This window comes from Perca flavescens, chromosome 15 (assembly GCF_004354835.1).
Source record: "Perca flavescens isolate YP-PL-M2 chromosome 15, PFLA_1.0, whole genome shotgun sequence".
In the NCBI taxonomy this organism is placed as follows: domain Eukaryota; kingdom Metazoa; phylum Chordata; class Actinopteri; order Perciformes; family Percidae; genus Perca; species Perca flavescens.
In genome coordinates this window covers 12,240,122-12,263,094 of record NC_041345.1, presented here as the reverse complement: position 1 = coordinate 12,263,094, position 22,973 = coordinate 12,240,122, and the positions used below count along the sequence as shown (strand labels likewise).

The window sequence follows — 22,973 nt, the reverse complement described above, 5'->3', positions numbered from 1 at the left end:
ATTGTGAGCTTTGAAACGTGCCAGTGCTGGTTTTATGAGCATTGTAAATAACACTCTGATCTAAAGGTCCCCTACGTGCAGGTGGATTTCAAGAAGGCATCCATAGTGGGGCTGCAACTAGTCAAAGTCCTACTATGGACGCTTTCTTGCAATCCACCGACATTCCAATAATCCTACATTTGAGCGTCTAGAGTAGTTTAGAGACCTTGTATTTAGGGTACTTTGTCTCCCTCAATAAAATGTAATTATATTCCATTTCCATTTGCCTCTAATGAGAACTCTTCCCAAGAGCTGTCTTACCAAGGCAGATGTAATAAAGTGTATCAAAGGTAATAAATATAAAATAAAGCAGAGTTTATTCTAAGGATTCTAAGAATCGTTTAACTGAAGGTAAGGGGTGCGCCCATTGCGGTCAAAAAAAACGTACCCACCCTCCTCTAAAATACGTGCTCGTTACCTTTCAGTCTTTTTCTTTATACCAAGCGCGTGCACGTACATCAACTGTACCCTACCCGCCCTCCCCTCCCTTAAATAGTCAACCCCTTTCCTCTCTGCTCGCCAACAGACAGCAGCGTCAAGTCAACGGTAACCACCAAAACGGAAGCACAGAAATATATTTTCAAAATAAATTACCTTGATTTTTATTTATTTTTTTATCACTTTTTGATCAAGCCTCACATTGTAGAGCCTTTAGAGGCATATGTGCCACACAATGAGGAAAGTAACTACACAGATGTCTGGTAGCAACACACAGTCTGGCTTTTAATTTGGCCTCCGAAATTTAGATTGATGTTTAGCACCATTTGAGCCATTGGAGATGTGCCTTACTCTAAATTATAATAATAACAAACATGGGGCAACCTCTAGTTCACCCAGTAGAGTGTGCGGCTGAATCCTTGACAGCGGCCTGGGTTCGAATCCAACCTAAAAACCTGACATAAAAGCCCCAAAAATATTAAAATAAAAACAGTGAAACATGAAAAGACACCACCACAGACAATCACAAATCAGGAAACATAAAAATGTATGGGGCTAGAGGGAATCGGACATAGAGGGTGGGCATCGGAGTGAGTAGGCCAGATTGAGCAGGTGAGTTTTGAACGTTGTGATGGTGTCAGACTGTCGAATGTGTGGAGGGCTGGAGGTAGCGAGTTCCAGAGCCTGGGAGAAGTGCAGCTGAAAGCCCTAGCACCCACGGTGCTGAGGGGTAAAGTGGGGATGGTCAGAAGACCAGCTGAGCATGAGCGCAGGGAGTGGGAGGATGCGTACTCCTGGAGGAGGTCAGAGAGATAGGTGGGGGTTAGGCTGTGTAGAGCTGCTTGTGCAGCAGGTGGGATATTTTTCTCCAGCTGGGTAGACATACTATTTAAGGAATCTTGGAATTAAAAACAGAAGCTTCCCACTGTGTAATCATCAAAAACAAGCCCCAAATTTAAGAATTTTAGGAGAGACACAAAATAGGGCAAGGGTTAGTTGGGAGTTTTCCAGTTTGGCAATGTAGACTACAAATTTGAATACTTTCTATGATTGAGAAGACACATATGCCTAATAATACCTAAATAATCAATCCCCAGCCTTTTTTAGTTTCCAATAAATGATATGCCATTAAAGCAGGCCAACGTTGTAGTGTTTATTAAGCCATAAAAATATAATGCACATAGGGTTTTACTTTGAAAGAAAAAAGCGGAAATCATCTCTATTTTGTTTTGGCGTACTTTACACTAACACGCGTATAGGCTACTCTCACACACACACATACAAGTACATACACTACTCACTGCTGGACGGCTGTCAGCGCACAGAAGATGGTGGCGGCTGCATCCACTGCGTTGCCCACCGCGCCCGGATAGCGCACACAACATTTCATGCAGGTCTCGACGCGGCTGCAGCGAGCAGATAATGGTCAGATAACGAGGCAATCTCATCTCACTGGACGATGCAGGGAATGGAGAGGCTGGGCGCTGCAGGAGCCCTAATCTAGGTTATTTGTCTTGGATTTAATTATTTGGAGGTACAAATATAGTCTCTTGTGTAGCCTACCCCATGCGATTCACTTAAAGTGGCTGGGTCAAGGCAGCACTCAGCTTTGACCTGTGGGACACTTGGTGTAGGGGGGGCGTGGAGCACAGGTGGAGACCTTTTAATCAGCCCGAGTCCCTCCGGCTTTCGTCGTCTGCCATTTAGAAAGGGGTCCGAGCTGCCGAAGTCAAAGTTTAGGCTACTTCAGAGAAAAGGAGGAACTGGACGATCCTACTTTACAGTCTGCTCAAGGCTGCGTTTTCTCATCTGTCCGGGTGACAGAATATTGCCTAGGTATAGACTACTGCCAGGAACCGGCATGGGCTGAATATCTGGACAGTTTCCATGATTTGGCGACATTTGGTCTCACTGTTGATATAAGCAATGCCAATCCAAGGCTGGATGCTGCATAGTCATGGAGGAGCGTGTTTGGACTTGCAATAAAACAGTTTTTATTTTTTTAACTATTTTCTGCGCACCACGTCTCAAGCATTTGTCTCCTGCATAACGTCCGCGCACACGATCTCCTGTGGGTTTGGAGAGACGCAGCGGTGGACTCCCGAGTAGAAAGTCAGGAAAGGACGGGGCTCCGTCCACGGAAATAGTCGCGATTAGGCCCTGCAGCAAGGGGCATGTGGGTATAAATAAAAGCGCTGAGCAGCTTTTGCGCTCACGCGTTACATGGAATTTAATTGATCTGCGCCTTAAACTTAAAAGCTGGCCCTTCCGATCAAGATGTCGAGTCAAAAACCCTGTAGATGATGTGTTTTGGATCAAGTTTTGTTCAGACCTGTAAACAAAACGTGGTGAAGTTCAGGAGGTATTCCAGTACTATATTCCCAGCAGAACTGAGTGGGAAAGCTTAGTGGAGACCGGGAATGGACATGCGCTAGGAATGGAAGTATATTGACTGCAGCTGGCTCTTTATGAAAACAACACATTTTGCCTGGATTTGATATTCCACACTCCACAACTTCTCGAGGACCCTTTTAAACATTTGTATTCACTTCTTTGGTGTTTCTTTTGTAAGTTTTCCCCTTATGCACATTATTTTGTAATTCTCTGAATTTTCCCCCAAAATACTTTCCCAATGAGCGAAACAGTGTGTAGGCAGCTGAGTGGGTTTGGACAGGAACCGAGCAAGCAGCGAGTGAACCTTGCAGTCTCAAGTGCGTCAAAACAGACGGGAACGTAGAGGAATGCAGGGATTGACGTCAAGAGGGGCAATAATGAACTATTCAAAATCTTTGGAAGGTCTGCTGTTGTTTCTACAGCCACTAAACAGCTAATGAAGTGGAATTTCCTCTGAAAAGGTTTTTGTTTTTTGCTCTCCTTTTTCACTTTTAAGAGAACAATCATTGCCCTAGTTGTTAACTGCGGCCCTATGCTTTGCCTTATTTCTTTATCAATTTTATCTTTAAAAAAAAAAACTGTCCCTTCTGCATAGTCTCTGTATTTTCTGATATAGATTAATAAGCAACATGGCATCCCCCCAACATCAACAACTGCTGCCTCAAAACACAGAAGTGAGCTGTGACTCAAGTGGAGATGGAGGCGTCTCAGTGAGGATTGGCAGCAGTGTCAAACACAAGCATGGAGGCGGGCCGTTGGGTTCAATCGGGGGAGGCTTCATTGGGGGATCCAAGCACTGCAAGTACAGCATTTCCTCCAGCTGCAGCTCCGGAGAGTCCGGAGCTAGGAGGACGGTGGTCAAGAGCTTTCGCACACAGAAGAAGATGCCTCAGCTTTTTGAAAGATCTGCTGGTCATTTCTGGGACCCAAAGTTTGACTCTTCGATCCTGGAGGAGGCCTGTAGAGAACGGTGTTTCCCTCAGACCCAGCGGCGCTTCCGCTATGTACTCTTTTACCTGGTTGCCTCTGCCCTCCTCTGGGGGTTGTACTTTGCTGTCAATCCTTCCCGCTGTGACAGGACTGCCTTTCTCCTTCCCACCGCATCCTTCCTCCTTTTCTGTCTCCTTCTCTTTCTCTTAACTTTTACTAAGCTCTACTCTCGCTGCTACAACCAAGCATCTCTGCTGCTTATCCTTGTAACCTTTGCCCTGACCCTGGCCCCCCAGATCCAGACATCAAGCTTTAGGGACCCGGAGACTCCCACACCTGCGCTGGATGTAGAGGACTTCAGTGGCATGGGACCCACGTTTAACCTGTCCCATGACAAGCTTCTGGGAGGTAGCACCTGGTCCCCTTGTCTTTCTCCTGTAGGCACCTTCTCTCTCTGTATCGAGGTTCTTCTGTTGCTATACAGTGTTCTCCACGTTCGCCTCTATGCTTCTGTCCTGCTCGGGTTTCTCTACTCTGTCTTTTTTGAGAGTTTGGGCTGGCTGCACCTGACGCAGGCAGGGGATAACTGGAGCGTAGCCTCTCAGTCAGAGTGGGATACGTTATGTTGGCTTGGCCCAGCCAAAGCTCTGCTCCACCTCTGTGCCCACGCCATTGGCATCCACCTATTCATCATGTCTGAGGTGCGATCACGCAGCACCTTCCTTAAGGTGGGACAAGCTATCATGCATGGCAAAGATCTGGAGGTGGAGAAAGCCTTGAAGGAGCGAATGATCCACTCTGTCATGCCCAGAATCGTGGCTGATGACCTGATGAAACAGGGTGACGAGGAGATAGGTGATAGTTCTGTTAAACGATACTCTACCAGCGGTGCAGCAGCTGTCATCTCCAGCCCTAAAAACAATAAATGCAAGAAGACCTCCATCCCTCGTGGCCAGATCATCTTCAGACCATTCAACATGAAACGGATGGAGCCCGTCAGCATCCTCTTTGCAGACATTGTGGGTTTCACAAAAATGTCTGCCAACAAATCTGCTCACGCCCTCGTCGGGCTTCTGAATGACTTATTTGGACGTTTTGATCGACTTTGTGAGCTCACTGGCTGTGAAAAGATCAGTACTCTAGGAGACTGTTACTACTGTGTGGCTGGTTGTCCTGAACCCAGACCAGACCACGCCTATTGCTGCGTGGAGATGGGCCTGGGAATGATTCAGGCTATTGAACAGTTCTGCCAGGAGAAGAGAGAGATGGTCAACATGAGGGTGGGTGTCCACACTGGCACTGTACTGTGTGGCATCCTGGGCATGAAACGCTTCAAGTTTGATGTTTGGTCAAACGACGTCAACCTGGCCAACCTGATGGAGCAGCTGGGAGTGGCCGGGAAGGTCCACCTATCACAGGCCACTGCCAACTTCCTGGATGACCGCTACCAGCATGAAGATGGACAAGTCGTTGAGAGAATAGGACAGAGTGTGGTGGCTGACCAGCTCAAAGGTAGGTGCTCTGAAAATATGGCATAAATGAGACCATGCCAAGTAGAGATGTAGTGAGTTGAATACATGTTGCTGGTTTTTCCAGCGTTATTTATTTTTTTTTTTTTATTTAAGCTTGCAGTATGAAACAGGTAGACTTTGATTGTTGTATTCCCAACCAGAATAATAAAACTCCAGGTCAGCAGCAGTTGCTACAAATTGGCTGCAACAGTAAGACTTATCGCTGCAATTATTCCCCCATGAGCCCACAAACCTTTCAAGGCATTTTTAGGTGCGTAAATTAATGTCCTGTAATGCCTCTCCGCCATCCCCAGAGGAAATGTGTCTACTTATGCCAGCATATCTGCAGTTCTCCCTCCAGGTGGATATGAATGGTGGCAAGGGCAGCATTTGCATTGGTCAAGGTTGACACTGGGTTTTAGCATTAGGTAATTGGCACAGATTGGCTGGCTAGGGTTTGAGTCTGTTACATGCCCTCTGTGGCATTGGTATTACCTGACTGTATCACTGCCAGATGCCATCTTCTTTCTCATCCTCCCCTCCACCCTGCCTCTGCCCACAGTTTGTTCTTGTTCAATTACATTATCTTCCAGATGTCCTCAATGTGTCCTGTTCTCTTACCCTCGCTCTGAACCCCAGGGATTGCTTTACAACTTAATGTGACTGTTTCCTTCTCTAACAGAAATTTGCCTGCAGCTTTATATTAACCTCTCTATCTTTTTCTTGGCTGTAAACTGCTTGACTGCAGCTTTCATTTGATACATGCAAATTGCCCTAGTGTAACTAAATGTTGGCTTAATGGCTCTTCTCATCATTCAAGGCTCACTGATCCATTATCAGCCAGTGTAAGTAAAGTGACTGTCTGATTAAGGTAGTGCAGATGGTGTTCATCTGCCCTTTTGAATTAGCATTTCAGGTTTATTTTTGTTTCAATAGATGATGATTGTGCTTCCTTGGAGGCTGCACGTCTGATTTTGTACAGATCATTTTTAGGCATGGATTAGTATGAACTGGTAATTCATACAAATAAGCAGCACATAAGTAGTTTGTGTGCAAAACTTATCAAAAAATGTTATGCCTGCACAGTTTTCCATTATTTTGGGCTGGAAATCAGTGTTGTGGCCTGTCGAGGAACAAGATGGAGCAAAAGCACCTCTAGTTTACCAGCCTGCAGGAGTGATTTAGGGGTCTGCATTTTCCCTTCATCTGTTAGGATTGATGAGTGACTACCATTCTTCCTCTTGTCCTTTCTTTTTTTTATTGGGAGGATAAATGTTACCCACAGCGTTATCACCCCACCTCTCCTTCTCTTTCTCCTCGACTTCTTTCTTGCCTCCATCATGTATTGAGTTTCCTTTTAAGATTTATCCTCTCCCTTTAGATCTGCTGTACCAGTGAGAGCACTGGCTGTCAGAAGAGAAATGTGTTCCAGTGCTGTAAGATTCCCTCCACCGTCTGGCTCAGTCTGTGTTAATCACTTGGGTATATAGCAGCCAGGCATGGATCCTGGCTGGGGCTGGTCCCTGTTGCTTGAATCAGAAGTAAATTGCTCTGACCAAGGCACTAATTGCTGTGCAGCTGTCTTCTTTATGTTCTTAATGTCCTATTTGCGTCAGTGTGATGTTTCACAAATAGTTTTCTGTGTACGTGTGTTTTCCCAGCTCCTCTATAACAACATGCTGAGGCTTTAGCGTCAAGTTGATTGTCTCGTCCTGTAGGTGCGCTGCACATGTTTATACTTTCTTATTTATAGCTTCCCTCTGTAATTATAAGCTATTTGTAGCTCATTGTAGCAGAGGTTCACATGGGGTACAGCCACATGTGGTCAGTTGAGTGTTGCAGCTGTGTCCTGTTGGCTCGTCAGCCCTGGTTTTAACAAATGGAAATGTTCGACTCTGTTTACATCCCACTGGTTGATAGCTTGGTGTTCGAGGTTAAAACACAGTTTGATACCATTGTAGATAGTTTTGAGGCTCTAACTAATGATTATTTGCATTACCATTTAATACTGAATTAATCATTTTTTCTGATTAATGTATTAATTGTTCTGTAGAATGTCAGAAAACAGCGCAGCAGTTTCCCAAAGCCAATGGTGACGTCTTCAGAGGAGGACAGAGAAAAACAGAAAAGCCTCACTTTTAAGAAGCCCAGTGAATGTTTATCAATATCAAACGTGTTGATTAATTGTCTGATGGTTAACTAATTGCTTATTTCAGCACTAGTTGGCATTCAGAATAGCAAAAAATATCAGCAACTTATCTTTCCTTATCCATCTGCTGATAGTTTTCTAAATGAACTGATTCCTTTATAAAATGTCAGAAAATACTGAAAAACAGTTTGATCAAGCCCAGGGCGATGTCTTCAAAATATTGAGTTTTGTACAACTAACAGTCGAAAGCCAAAAGATTTTCAGTTAACAATCCTATAAGGATGTAGAAAAGCAACAAACCCACATACTGGAGATGCTCGAACCAGCATCTCCATCTTTTGGTAGTTTTGCTTAAGAATTATGAATTGATTTTCAAAATAGTTACAGATTGATTTTTCTGCCAGTTGACTATCAATTAAATTCAGCTTTCCCTGGAAAGTACCTGTCTATGTCCTTCCTTTTGTGCTTAATACAGAATGATGGAATCTGCAGAATATTATCCAGAGAGAGCCAGAGATGGTTCTTCCCTCTTTCAAGCAGCCTTTGTTTCCAGGGGAAATTAAATTGTTTGTCTGCTGATGTTATAATAAAATTGGAGAAAATTGTTATTAGAGTCATTACCAGTTCTTGCCTTAATCTGTAACAGACCGATTAACAACGGGTGCTTCAAGTATCTTTGACTACAACCCCCAGACTGCTTCAGTGGCTTACATTAAATCGGCTATAATTTATATTTTAATAATAACAATTTATCAAATGACAATGTATAAACAATGTAATGGGGATAGCTTGTAGTGATAAACCTGCCGAGAAGAATCTGCAGCTCCCCTCAGCTTTACGGAGCTTTACAGTGAGTTTCAGCTCATTGTTTATCTGTTCGGCTGCAACTGAACTGTTTTCGCTCACTCTCACCGCTCTCATAATGTATTCGGCCGCAGCAGGAAGCTGTTTTCAGTGAAAAAAGCTCCAAAAAAATCACCTGTTAAGCACAAAACAGCGGACGGACACCGTTGACTAGTAGCTGGTTAACATAGTGGATACTTTAGCAGCTAAAGAGCCAGATAGCTTCCTCAAGAATTAGTAGAGACCAAAAACAGAACCAAAAGAGATTGAATATTGGACTAACATTCACAAACACGACTCTAAATGTATGCTAATGTTGCTCCGTAAATGCTGGATTTGTTAATGAGCAACTGCTTGCTAATAAGTTCGCCACATCAACTTGAAATTGACAATATGTCATCACTGTGTTCCCTTTTCGTTTCTGCTGAAACCAAGTGGACAATAAAAAAATCAGTAAATGCAGGATTAAAAGACCTGTCCTGCTTTTGAGAGTCTTCCTGTTTAATATGCATCTTCCCGCCTCTCTTCTACTGTGAATCGCCAAGGCTGTTGCTGTAAATCTGTTGATGAGTAAAAAAATCATGTGAAATAACCCAAATGAAAACTATTTGCTCCACTTTGATGAACTAAAAAACATTTTCATTAATTTTAGCTTCTGACAGCTCTTTCCTATAATGGCACACCCTTTTCCACTAATACTCATTATGTACTCCGTTCTGAGAGCCACCTCAAGGTAAGGCATGTTCTCAGATTCCATTTGAAATTGTGAGCATGACCTTTTCTAACTTAGCTGCTGAGCGAAGCGCTGGGCTGCTGCGTACAGTGTATCCCTTCCCGACCGGCTCCCTCCTCTGTTTGCCCTGTGAGGGATTTCTAATAAAGCAAGACTGGATAATCTCCTTGGCTAAAGTTATTAATGTTAGTAGTCCTCCATCATCACATCTTCCCACACTGGCCTGGTGTTACTCCGAACACACCAGCTGCCTGCAAGCCAGCTGTTTATATCACAGCAAATGATATTGATTGTCTATAGTGAGGCTGTCATGGCTGTGTTTATTTATGATGCGGCAACAAGCGAGGTTTTCATGTCATGTGGATATCAAAGAAAATCAACCAAAGCCATGGGTTGTGCTGGCTCTAAAACTGAAGATCATTTGTACGTGGTCCACAATTTTGATTTGTCCCCATTCCTTGTCCACCTTTAAGTCTTTAGAGTGATCATTGATTAGCTACATTATGATTGATTTGAGCACAGAGCAGAATTTAGCTACATATGTTCCTTGTGATGAATATTCTGTGTCCCTTCACTTACGTATTGACACTGGCCCTATTACTTATGCTCTGCAGCAGGTGTTGGTCATTGGGAGAGCCATTTGTGCTTTTGTGAGACTTGCATGCATACACACGTTCACACTCACCCTTCCTTCCCCTACCCCCTTTCCATAAGGATGTACTGTCAGTCAGCAAAGTGTACAGTATTTGCCTGAGGCTCAGTGGAGAATTAATTAAAATGGGTGCTACTTGTGACCTTAAACGATAAATGGGGCTGGTTTTGAGGTTACACTTTAACATGCAGGGATGGCCATATGAAGGCAAGAGAGAACTAGACAGGGAAAGTAACTGCCCTTAACTGGTCCAGTTCTGCTGTCTGAGACTCAGTTTTGGGCCAATGCATGGTGGCGCTAAAGAGCGGAACTGCAGCCGTGTTGCCTAACCACCACTACTATTAAGCCTCCATGTAACTAGACCTCAGCATTAAGCGCCAGTGTGAATCACAAGCAGAGAAAAGGAGGCTTTACCCATCTAAGCCTCTGTATTTCACACCTAAAATGGTGAATGTGTGTGTGTGTGTGAGTGTGCATGCGCACGTGTGTATGTGCTGTCAGTCTACACACTGCTGTACTTGACAAAAAGTTAAACGGTTTGGCTTTTTTTCACCATAGTACACAGCTGTCTTCTCCCCCTGCCAACAAATGAAATACATGACATAATTTTCGTCTAGACCCTTGAGTCCAAATCAGTATGCACACACAGCATTCAGCCTACTGTAGAAAGACAGGGGGTTTGATAGTGGCTTACTACAAGGAGGGGGTAAAGGAGGGTCAGACACTGAGCTAGAGTATGGTTAGATTGGGGTTGCAGCTGTTAGGATGGTTTATAAAACCAGTGGTAAGTAGATCCCGGGATTGCTATTACACAGCATACTGCGTTCTGTAGGTGCCTGGAGGCGAACGTGGCGCTTCAGAGGCTGCCAGGGGGAACAAACTGCCAGGGGGACTCTAAGCTGCTATATTGAATTGCAGGGACCGAGCCCTGCCTAGAACACCTTGGCTCTGCATGGTAGATTACAGCCAAGAGCGTAATGGCATAATACATCTCACTGCAGTGTACAGTTTCGCCCTATACTGCGTATTATGGTTCAGCGCAGCATGGCATTGCCTAGCCTGCAGCAACGCAGTCTCATCATTTCTCATCGTTGGCCTTATATACAAAGCAAGTCTGCAGAGCTTCAGGATCCCTTGTCATGCTCTGGAAACATGGGGCCGTTGTGGCAAGGTTATTGAAGGTTTACGATGTAGTGATTAGCAGGTTATCTGCTGTGTCAGACTGTTACTCAGCAGGATTGGACTACCTGTGCTCGTTCAGGAGGACTGCGCAGCACATGTATTGCTTGCTGCTTTGACCTGGCTAGCAATAGATTTGTACTCTGGGGGTGTAATGAGTTTCTGGATCAAGAGCAGAAAAGCATTTTCAAAAGGCTGCAAATAAGCTCACCTCTGGTGGCCTGTAGAGCTCTCTATTGAACTGAAAATATTGGAAATTTTCCTGTAAACATCTGTGTATCCTGTTGTGCTCCTCATGCAGAGGGCGCAGAGAGAGAGGTCTATTACGGTCTTTATATTAAATATCTCTGTATATTTTGTAACGCGTAGGTATGTAGAGAATAGAGATCTTTTAAAAGACATGTTATTGTTGGAATAAATAAACCTATACAAGTAGTTAGTATATCTTGTTGTAGGTTTGCCATCTTATGGATTCAACATGTTGAATTGGCCGAAAAAAAAGGCTGACGCGTGGCGACAGCCTATTGGCTCAATGGTGAAGTGTCCTGTCTCTATCTACTGTGCCAGAGATGACCCCGGGCGAGGTTGATGAGAGAGCCTGATATCCGCGCCACCCCTGTCGGTCTGATAGAGCTACACATGCGAGCAGCCGACACGGCCGAGCCTGTAGAACACGTGTCAAACTCAAGGCCCGCGGGCCAAATCCGGCCCCTCGCACATTCTGATCCAGCCCGCATATCAGTTTAGGTTCACAATAACTTTTGGACCGCCTAGTTGTGCGCCAAACCAAAAACATGGGAACTGTTTTTCAATTTGCAATTACGCAAATTTGCCAACTTTGAGACTTAGAAGCAGAGAGTTTGTATATTCCGGCTGTGAAAGCGCTTGTTGTGAGTCAGCTGTGTGGTAGCCTACTTAGAAAATGGGTTAGGGTTAGGGGGTTAGGGTTAGGGTGAGGGTTAGGGTTTTTCAGGGCTTTATGTGGACCAAACTGTAAGAGAGAAGACTACATGATACATGCGTATATAATTGAGTCAAAGATATTTTACTTTTTCGATGAAATAAAAGCATGTCAATAAACTATACATGTCTGGCCCTTGGTGTGATTCTCTTTTTCCAGTGTGGCCCTTAGTGAAATTGAGTTTGACACCCCTGCTGTAGAACAATCACTGACGCATGTAGCATGTGGAGTACAACGCGCTACACAATGTGTTGTCTAGCACACGCTGTTTTACTTTGCTCAGGGGCTTCTTGCCTTTTTGGCGGTGCTGACAAAGTTTAATGGTCAGGTGACTTCTTAGTGGATGTTTAATTAAGACTTCTTAATGCTCTGATTATTTTATTTTTTTTGACAAAGAAAGAAAATGCTAATGCTGTTAATTTTGTAGTTGTAAGTGTTAGAAAAGAGAATAGAGGCTTACCCAAAACCTGTCAAAGCCTTTACACTCTTTTAGCACAACACCTTCGGGGCAGCTGTTATGGTAAAATGGGAGGGTTATGTACTTTGACACCATGTTTTCAGCTGCTGTAGTATTTTCATATACAATATTACCAGGCTTCTGAATAGAAGGGGCTTTATTATATTGTGGCTTCAACGCAGCCAGAGTTTGTAAACGGATCTTCTTGCTGCTCTATCTCCTTCATTGCACATAGCAATGTTGTTATACACCGTAGAAGTTGTCACATGTGCAAATGTGCTGAGAAGATCTGCTTGTATATCTTCATAAAAACACAACTTCCCCTCCTGAAAACTGAGGGGCAAAAATGAAAACCAAATACAAAGCAAATAAGAGCAATGGGTGTGTAAGAAAGGCTGTTTAAAGAGAGAAAAGGAACAGATATACAGAGTGAGACCGAAAGATGGATAGAGTTGCCCTGAAGGTTCATCCTGTTTAGGGCTATTGTGTGGCTCCACCTGCCTCACAGTCATAACACCAGCCTCAGCACAACACAAGGGAAAGGGAGGTTTGCCATCTGCAGACACACATACACACACACTTACCCCAGCTCTGCACCCTGGGCCTGCCAGGGCTAATTGCCATGGCAACAAGCAATTGAAAGGGGTGTGGGTCAGCTGGTAACTGGAGGTTCTTTTCAGATGGAAGGACTTCTCTGACTGGGAGAAAATGGCCACATTTGACTTTATTCAGCTGTAGTTCTGGCTTTTATATTAAGGTAAAAACCAAGCGAAAGCCTATTTTTGTGTGAGCCCAGCAAGAATAAGCCGAACACGTGCAGCCTCTCTTTGCCACTGCAGCTCTAAAGGACACCTACACAGATAAAAAACAATCTGACTCTCCAAGATACATGTGTTAACCTTGAAAAAGTGTAAGAGATGTACTGTATGTGAAACCATCTCTGTTTGGCCTTCTCCTGATGTTGCTATCTCATTTTTTTTATTATTTTTGGGGGGGGTTTCGCCGTTATTTTGATAGGACAGCTAGGTGAGAAAGAGGAGAGGGGGAAGACGTGCAGGAAATCATCACAGGTCAGATTTGAACCCTGGACCTCTGCATCGAGGCATAAACCTCTCAGTATATGTGCTCCTGCTCTACCCACTGAGCCAACCCGGCAATATCTCGCTGTATTTTTGATACTTAGAGCTCTGCTTGTGCAGTGTGAGTCAAGCTGTGCATGGGGCTAAAGCTTGTTCTCCTTGGAGCCGTGCAGATGGTCAGGTGATAAATTGCCATCATGAGTCATTGATGCATCCTAAGCTTTTTTCCTTTGTGATCAAGGGTACAAAAAATGCCAGCACTGTTTCTAAGAGACACACACTAGCCTTTACTGATATTGACAGAAAGAGCTCAGTCTTAAGGTGACACACACAGTAACCCTCCTCTCCCCACCTTCCTACACACACACACACACACACACACACACACACACACACACACACACACACACACACACACACACACACACACACACTTTTCTTTTCTTTGCATTTAGCACACTAAATGCAAACACCCACACATGCAGCCGCACCCAGTCCATGTGAGTGGGCTGTGTGACTCGTTAGTGTGCACAGCAGGAGTGTGTGTGTGTGATAAATTGCTTTGTGAATAATGAATGAGGGAAGTTGATGGGGGAGCCAGTCTACACTGAAGCCTGCTACTGTACTCAGCCTGCACATATTGACTGTGCATCTTTGTGTAGTATTTTATTATTAGCAGTGCAGGCTATGAAATGAATTTTAGAGTGTCGTGGTTTATCGGTGTTTTAAGCCCCCAACGTCTCCTTCCAGGCAGCGCTGCCTGGAAGGAGACATTGGGGCCCTTTGGAATTTCATGTTACTTATCGGCTAACATACTCATCAATACCGATATATCTGCCACAAGGTAACATCAGCCAGGCTTCAGTGTATGGCAGGTGTGGCTGGTTCCTCTCTCCTGTGAACTGAGCTCCCTGCCTCAGGCTCAGCTCCCTCCGTTGGCTTCATTGGGAGACATCCCTTCTGTGTTCCCTCCAGCTGTCAGCTGCTCCTCCATCCACATACTTTGTAGCCCCAGAAATCCCCCATGCTGTCACTCTTAAAGGCCAATTGACTTACTGTGTGTGTGTGTGTGTGTGTGTGTGTGTGTGTATGTGTATGTGTGTGTGTCATTTTGAATCTCTCTCTTTGGGTCATTTGTCCTTTCTGCCTTCCTGTTCCCTGTTTTTTTTTCCCCGTTTTTCTACCATCATCATCTTGCTGCAGACTCATTCTGTTGAGTCAGAGTGCCGCCTTCACTGTTTGGTAAATGACACCTTCATCAACAAACATTACAGCAATGCTTATCCTAGAAGACTGCATATCAAATTGTTTCCGGCCCTCCTTTCTTTGTTTGTCTGTGAGATTTATTGAACCTGTCAATTCCGCTGTCCGGCAGAATGTGATTCATATGTTTCTGTGGTGGAAGCTGAGCTTGTAGTTAGCAAACTCATATAATCCTGCTGTATCTTTGGCCTGTTTTAGATAAAGAGTCGTGAGGGAGTAGCGCAATGCTCCGTAGACGATCCGCCACATTTTCTTCATCAACCCCCAGTGAAGATGCCATTACTCAAAATGTTGAGTAAGCAAAGTCTGTGGTTTTAGAGGAGAAGACAATGAGAGGCAGAGCATGAGAGAGAGGGAGGGAGATGTTTGTGTGTGCTGTCTGTTTGCTTTGATCCTTAGCCATAGCCACAAACTCAGCCACTTATTAATCAATGGTGAAGCGATGCTCAAAGTTGCGAGTCAGTAGCATCTCAGGTTGAGACATTTCAACATCTGATTATATTGAATTTTAGTTTGAAGCCAGACTGGTGGAAGAAAAGATGTGGCCAGAAACACCTGGCCAGAAATTAATTAGTATTGTTTCCTTTTTGTGGTAATTTGCTCTTTTCTGAGATGAAGTCCAAAGTCTGAAAAAGGTTTAGGGGTGAACAAACTTAAGATTTATACCATCATGGAGAGGAGGAACAACATCAGTATTTAATAATGATACATTTCTTCATAGTAAAAGTTAAAAGTTGTTACTCTTATTAAAGGTACACTGTGTAGTGTTTTAAGTATTTTATTAGCTAAAATCAATGTCTTCATTCATAAATATGTCCTTATTGGTGTAAAATGACCTCTGCCAATGATCTGACTTATCCTCGTAAGCGAAGAATTTCTTATCTGTATTTACATTGGACGGGCAAGTCCAAGGAGGCTTCCATGTCGTCCATAATCGCTGAGAGGGACATAAAGCACTAGCCTACCTGTCCAGCTAATCCACAACGCGTTTTCGTTTAGAGCCAGCGTCACGGGACTGAAACCAGCTGAAACGGAGAAGGAGATCAGTGAGAGGCGCTTGTCACTGCCCCGGCAAATTTTAAAGCCTGCACTGCACTTTAGTTCATAATGGAGGATCATACTTATGCCGAGCCACAGGAGAAGGAATCCTCGACGGCAAAAAAAAATGTAAAAAAAAATTGGAAGACATGTTGTCATAGCTTCTTGGTACATAACGGCTATCGTTGTTGCAACATGCATTTGAAAAAACGAGCTAGAGAGCACTATTTGTTTGAAAGCAAAATACAATTTCACCGCTAGATGGGAGAAAGTCCTACACAGTGTACCTTTAAGAATATACAGAAGGAGAAGAAAGAGCAGCACAATATTATGAAAAATGTATGGAGGACTGTATAGGATGACAAAAAAGAAATTGAATAGGACATAATGCAAAGACAAAGAAGATACAAAGAAGTTTGTAATAGAGAGAGATATTTTAATCATAAGTTTTAATGTCCTGGGCTGGAAGTGTTCCTTTATGGGTAGATAAAAGTATGCCTTAAGCTAAATAATCTGAAAAATGCATTGTCACAAAGCTAAAAACAAAAGGTTTTCTTAACGTGGAGTTTGGTGGGCCCTGACCTTTCCTGATGCAGTACTTCAAATCCAAAGGGGTTTGCACTCATCTTTGGAACAGATCGAGCAGGAATGTGCTGACAGATGTGCTGAATAGCATAAAGAGCCATATGGTCACCATTTCCAAAGAGATGTCTAGAGGGTGGGGGCATTAGCATTCAGAGGAGCATGCATGGGTGAAGGGGTTTGACAAGAGGAGAGGATAATGGTGTAAAAAAGATGCGATGGAAAGTGAGTTTGAGCTTTTGGGATGTCAACTGTGGCAATTCTTCGCAGAGAAAAGCCCTTAACGCCTCTGTGGTGACGAGGCAAACAGACATCGGCTTGGACGAGAAAGAACAGGGAGGATAGTTGGATTTGGGGCAGAGAGAGAGTGAGGGTGAGAGAAAGATAGACAGTAAGTTACAGTGTGATTGACAAAACGGGGGAGAATATAGGCCACTGAGCAAAGGGGCTAAGGGGGGGTTTAAAGATTTTGGAGAGTTGTCAACTGTATCTTTGTACTGCCAGCAGACCATGGCAGCCTGGGACTGTCAAGGATGGAAGGATCGAAGATTCTGAATACAAAATGAGTGCAGAGCATACGTGACAGACACAGCCAAGCGAGAGTTAAAGACTGTGGAGAGTTGTCAAGTGTTTCTATTGTGGTTTGGAGTGAGCCGCTTTGATGGGGCCAGATTGAGGCCAGGGATAAAAACACCGCCCAAATATGGAACTTTTGTTTTAGTGCCACCCCTGTTTACAGCATTGAGGGAGAGAAAGCGGGGAAAGATATTGACAGATTTGGTTGATTGCAACGGGAAGAGAGACTTCAGTATGGCTTGTTGTGCCTGGACAGTGTATTTGTCTGTAAACAGAGAAGTGCTCTAACCTAATTCCCAGTTAAGAGACGGGTTTTGGTCCCAAAACTAGAAAGCTAATGTCCTGAGAAAGCCCAGGTGGTGTGCAAGACTTACTGTTGATTTTTGTGGCTTATATAACTCATACCAAGAGCTTACTGTGGGTTATCTGGGGTCTCTGAGTGTTTGTGAAAACTGTATTGGTTTAGCTGTGCTTCAGTGAGTTTGATGTGTACAAAGTAGGCACAGCTTTAGTTATCTTTAGTATCCATTCTATAACACTTTGTTAGTCAAAAAACATTGCTTGGTGCGACATGAAAATGTCTTGGCTTTAAAAAAAAAAGTAAGTTTGATAGCCTTACCCACTCCAGCAGCATAATATGGTTTAACAAGTTTACTTTGTTACTTTTTTTTCCTACAGTGATTTCCAATCTTTTTTGCTTGTGCAACAATTAAAAATAAATCATACTTGCGACTACATGTCCACCACTTCTGACCCATTCAACCAAAGACCTTTTTCCCCCATTTGTTTTATGAAATAAAAATTTTAGTCCAAATGAAGTAAAAATTATTCAACAATATTGGAGTTTGAAGTCTTTTTTTTTTTTCTGCTTTTTTCTTCAGTTAATCGTCGGTCCTTACTGTAGGTTGGGGAACCACTGCTTTTTTCTACTAATATACTCAAACAAAAATGTAACAATGGAAAAGAAAAACAATTACATTGTAGTTTAAACAACAAGGTAATAAGGTCACCAAAGGAAAAAAAGTTACCTCTGGATATAAATATGAATAAATCTTTTAATTATGATAATTCTATTTTGCACCAGCAATGTGGATCATGATTACCTTATGATATTTTCTGGAAATTCAATTTTGAATTCATTTTTAGCCAAAATAACCAGATTATATACTGAAGCAAAAATATTTTAAACCAAATAAAAAGCAGTCCTGCTCATTAATTTGCAACTTAGCTGACAATTACCTTTTTCAACCGGAGATATCATAGATATTATATAGATATGACAAACTGCTGTTATTTTACAGTTCTTCTTTAATAAAACATAATGCTGGGCTTTGATAAAGTGTGCTGTTGGATACAAACCTAATTCACTTGTTAACACATAGCCTATATTTAAAAGAATCAACATTTAGCTCATCATGCTTGTTTGTGTATGTAGTAAATTGAGCAAAGTGTGAAACATCCTCTCTATATTATTCAGACGCTTGACATTGTCTGATAGAGGAAACACTCTGCCCTAATTTGACATTGTGGATAATTCTGCTCATTCTTCTTACGTGCCCTTTAATGCCTCAAAAGTAACCTGGGCTCAGCAGAAGTGTTCAGCTGTAAAAACAAAAACAAAAATAAAAACCTAGTCCTCCCCCGCTCCTATCCGTCCTCGGCTCGGGAGTCACGCACACACTCTGCTTCTCCTTTACTGTCAGAAATGACAGTGTGAGTCTCTTGGTGATTCCTTATGAAAAATGCATGTGTTGTTCATGTTTTCTGTGTGAATGTGCTCACTCATAACCAGCACTTATATAAACTTTCATTCCATCACCACTACCAAACAACTCATAGACTCAGTCTAGCCTCCGTTTCTTTCTTATCCCCATCTTACTGAAATTTTTCCCAAAATCTCTGCAATCTCTACCTCTTATCTTTGTGCGAACCATGCGCAGTAATGAAGTCATCTCTAAACAACTTCATTCTGTTCCTCCTGCCCCCACGCCCCCGCCGACAGGGACAGGATGTACAGTATATTCCAGGACAGGGACCCAGTGGAGGGAGAAGGTTGGGGCTACTGGTTGGCAGTGCCAACTGAGATCTGCCCAGCCTAGTGGTGCTAGTTTCCCTGCGCCACCTGCTCCATTGCCCTCCTGCTCCGATACCTGGCCCTGGAAGGCAAACCTGTTGTTATCAGAAGATAGGGCACACTGTGTGTGTGTGTGTGTATGTGTGTGTGTGTGTGTGCGCACGCTGATCCAAGCATATCTGCCAACTGTCCTGTCTCCGTTGCCCTCTGTGTTCTGCTGCTTTTAGTAAACCTCCCTGGGACAGCAGCATTGGCTATTCAGTCCCACTTGGGTTGCAAATGGAATTGGAAAGCAAAGGTGTTGCTTTGAGATAAATAACAAGATTTAATATTTATAGCTACTGTACCTGTAGCATTCATGCATTCACACCCAACATCTGCACTGAGCTTCTCTTAGCATCATGCAAAGAGGGGTTCAGGGACGGCCATTGTCCCAGAAGAGCTTGGACGTGCTATGAGGAGGCGAGAGAAAGGGAGGAGTGGAGGTGATGGTGTTATTTAGTTGCAAAGTGCTTTTCACATGTCACTCTCCTCTGTCCTGAACAAAAGGGCTTGGAGAGGGAGATAATGTGACTGGGCTCTCATGGGGAAAGGTTATCTACTGTTCCCTGTCAGCTGATAGCACAGGACAGGACACTTCAAGTTCCATAATGCCTAGAGGCTTTCACTAATGATGCTCTTCAATTAGCCCAGGGTTATCAGAGATGGAGAGAGGCAAACCCTTATCTGTACCTGTATTACAGATCATCAAACAGATGTGCACAGACTGACAGATGGATAGTCAGACACACACTGGAAAGAAACAAGCAGCATCAAGTTAAGTCTCTAGACCTTTTTCCCTGCCGCGAGGGCTTTAGAGCACAGCTGTAATCTAATGATTTTGGATCTTGTGGAATTGGACAGTGGAGCCAGTTTCAGGCCAGTATGTCAGAGCCACAATTTACTGTCTTGACAACACTGCAATTTCATCTGCCAAAAGGTTGGATCGTAAAGATGAGACTGTCCCAGAATGGCCAGCAACAGGCGCACAAACATCTGCAGACACTTGAACTCATATACCACCCCCCCATACAAACACAGATAATAGACTGTGCACCTTTGCAAGCCTCTGTAGTTGATTTATCTTGCTCAGTACTCTGCCATGTGAAGTGATTCCCTGAAACAAGCTGTCTGACGAAAAGATGTCAACGTAACATACATCCACATAAACCTCTGGAAGGGATGGCCATGGATTCCTGTCTGTCAGCATGAACCATGTTTCTCTTTGGTCTGAAAAAAGGGGAGAACTGAAATATCTGAAATCAAGCCAGCAGCACATTTATTTTGATAAGTCAAAGCCTAACATGAAGTAATGGAGAGGGCAGCTGATCTTCTGTCACCTCCTTTAGCTATCAGGTTGTTGTTTACTTCAGTTTTGAGAGTTTTATTATTTGAGTTTTGACACATTTTGTTAATTATTGTGTTCCACTTCTTATCCAGTTTTGTATTCATGTCTGGCCTCTTGTTTGTAATTTTATCTTATAAGTCTGTTTTTTTAATAGTAGGTCATTGTTTCATCCACTATAAAAAAAAAGAAATCTCTGCTCTCTGCCTTTAACCTTTTTTTTCTCTCTAATGTGTTGCTGTGCGTATTATTTAGCTTGACACATTGATAAGCTGTTACAGTACTGGGGAATTGAGGCTGAATGGTCCAGTGACTTCTGTTTAGGTGGACTTGCCCCCCAACCCCCCCCGTCTTATATAGTTTTATTATTACTCAGCAGGCGCCATTGCTTTTACGGCAGATATAGGATTTGCATTGATTCTGACTCTTAATATATTCATAAATAATACCGTGTGACTCACATACTTTTAGTAGATATCTTTACACCTGTGGTACTTTGAGAAAACACTGTGTTGAGGGAAAGACAGAAGACGAAAAGAGAAACTGAGAGGGAGGGGGTAAATGCAACCCCGTTGACCCACAAGGAGAAGCAGAAGTCACTGTATACTGGTGGGCAGGGAAGGATTTGATTAGCAAACTAATGAAATCAGTCAAGGCAGTGTGTGTGTGGGTTGTGTGTGTGTCTGTGTAGATCTGTCTTTGACGCACAGTCACACTCACACATTCTCATCCGCAGAGGCAGTCAAAAACTCCCCACCGTTTCCTACTAGCCTCTTGCTGCTGTGTCATTCTGCATCACTGGTGCAGGGAATTAGTTCTTTGTTACTGTTGTTTACTGCCTTTATTTCCCGTCCCTGAATCCTCATCCACCTGGCTATCGACCCAGCTACAGCAAAGCCGTCCATCTACACCTCCGCTCACTCTGTGTGTGTATATGTGTTTGACTGAGTGTGTAGGTTGTTGGAGGGGGTGTTTTTTGTGAGTGTCTCATAATTGCACTTGTGCTTACATTTCTCTCTTTGTGTGCATGTTTTCTTATTTTTTGTCTGCTTCTTTAGCTGCTTGTCTTGGTATTTGTATGTATATATATTATGTGTGTGTGTGGGTCTGCATGTGTATCATTGCAAATGAGACGGTGTACCCTTGTGTAACATGTGCGGTCTCTGTGTGAGTGTGTCAGAGATTGCAGCCCAAGAGTGGGTCCGCAGAGGAGAGGCAGTGGCGAGCCTGTCTGAAGTACTTAGGGCAGACAATGCTCTGAGCCAGAAGCTGCAGCTTCACTGGCAGTTGAATTATGTGGCTCAGCGCATGGTCACAGGTACTTACCTATGCTGCTGACACACACACACACACACACACACGCCATGAAACGCCATGTTTTAGGGTGCCAAATGCTAAAGGTTTGTCAACTGTCTACCTCGCTGTCCATGTACAGAATCTGTCAGAGCGACGAAGTAGTTGGCAAAAATGAACAAAAATCCAATATATGTCTGCAATGTAGATTAAAATGTGCCCTTTAGGGGCATCCTGTTAACTCAGTGGTCTAAGGCTGTTGAAAGGAAACGGAAATCTTATTGAGAGGCAGGCTCGAGCATTACAGTGCATCCTACATGCTTCATGCTTTATGTTGTAAAGCAAGTGAAATGCCCTGTGTTTATAAGCAGTTAGATAATTAAAAGGACATAACTCCACATTGCCATATTTTGTCATTGTTTTGAGCAAAGTGGTCAGTTTTGTAAGTTGATCTTTTGGCTAAAGGTTGCACGAACACACACACACACACATACACTTTGTAGGACTGATGGAAATGATAACAAGTTGATAGACGTGGAAGGACACAGGTGTTCAAATATTTAGCCAGGGTCATGGGGACCTCACATGCACGAACTACAGACAGAGATGCATATGCACATGCACCTGTGGGACACATATATGAAAGAGTAGTTATCTCATTACAGAGAAAATAGATGAAGAATGATATATGGGAGGATTTCAGCGCTTCTATACAAAAAAATGTCCTCAGGCTATGGAGATGGAGCAGAGGAATAGTTGTGATGAGGAGGTTGCAAAAGAAATGACAGTGGACAAATTGGATCTGTAGAGCTTGAAAGAAGAGTTGACTGTTTGTGTCTTGTTGTTTGTCTCTTTAGCTCACACCCCCTTCTCTCTGTCTGATTCAAGAGTGAGAGAAAAACATACAAAATCCTGCACTAATGCATCACACATCATGTATATGTTTATGGAAGCAAGAATGACTCATGTGTGGCCGGGTTAGCTCAGTTGGTAGAGCAGGCGCACATATATACGCAGCGGCCGCTGATCTGCCAGGGACATCCTCCTTACTCTCTGTTTCTGTCTTTCCAGGCCTGAAGACCTACCTGATCTCTGGGAGGAAGGTGGAGCCTCACTCTCTCTGTAGCTGCTCTCAGTTGGGGTTGGCAGGGCCTGAGCATGCAGATCCCCGGTGCCCCACTCCTAGGGTGCCCACACCTGATGGAGCTCCTTCAGCCTGCACCCTGCCTCCAGACAGTGCTAAGGTGAGGGCACCTATTTCTGAGGAAATGATATGAAACATCATATGTTGTTGAGGAAGTAAGTATCTTCCCTCCTGTTCTCCATACATACAAATAAGATAAAATACAACAGCAATGACCTCTCACTCATATAATATGCTGATGACATGGCTATGGT

General features: G+C 43.5%; 1 protein-coding gene across 1 annotated transcript in view; it reads left to right on the top strand.

Moving 5' to 3' along the window:
- The first annotated feature begins 1,770 nt into the window (after window positions 1-1,770).
- Window positions 1,771-22,973, top strand: part of adcy9 (adenylate cyclase 9) — a 32,719-nt gene continuing 11,516 nt past the window's right edge. The window contains exons 1-2 of the mRNA XM_028599250.1: window positions 1,771-5,313; window positions 22,647-22,819. Coding sequence (XP_028455051.1) covers window positions 3,501-5,313; window positions 22,647-22,819 — 1,986 coding nt within the window. The 5' untranslated portion in view covers window positions 1,771-3,500. The remainder of the gene's footprint in view (window positions 5,314-22,646; window positions 22,820-22,973) is intronic.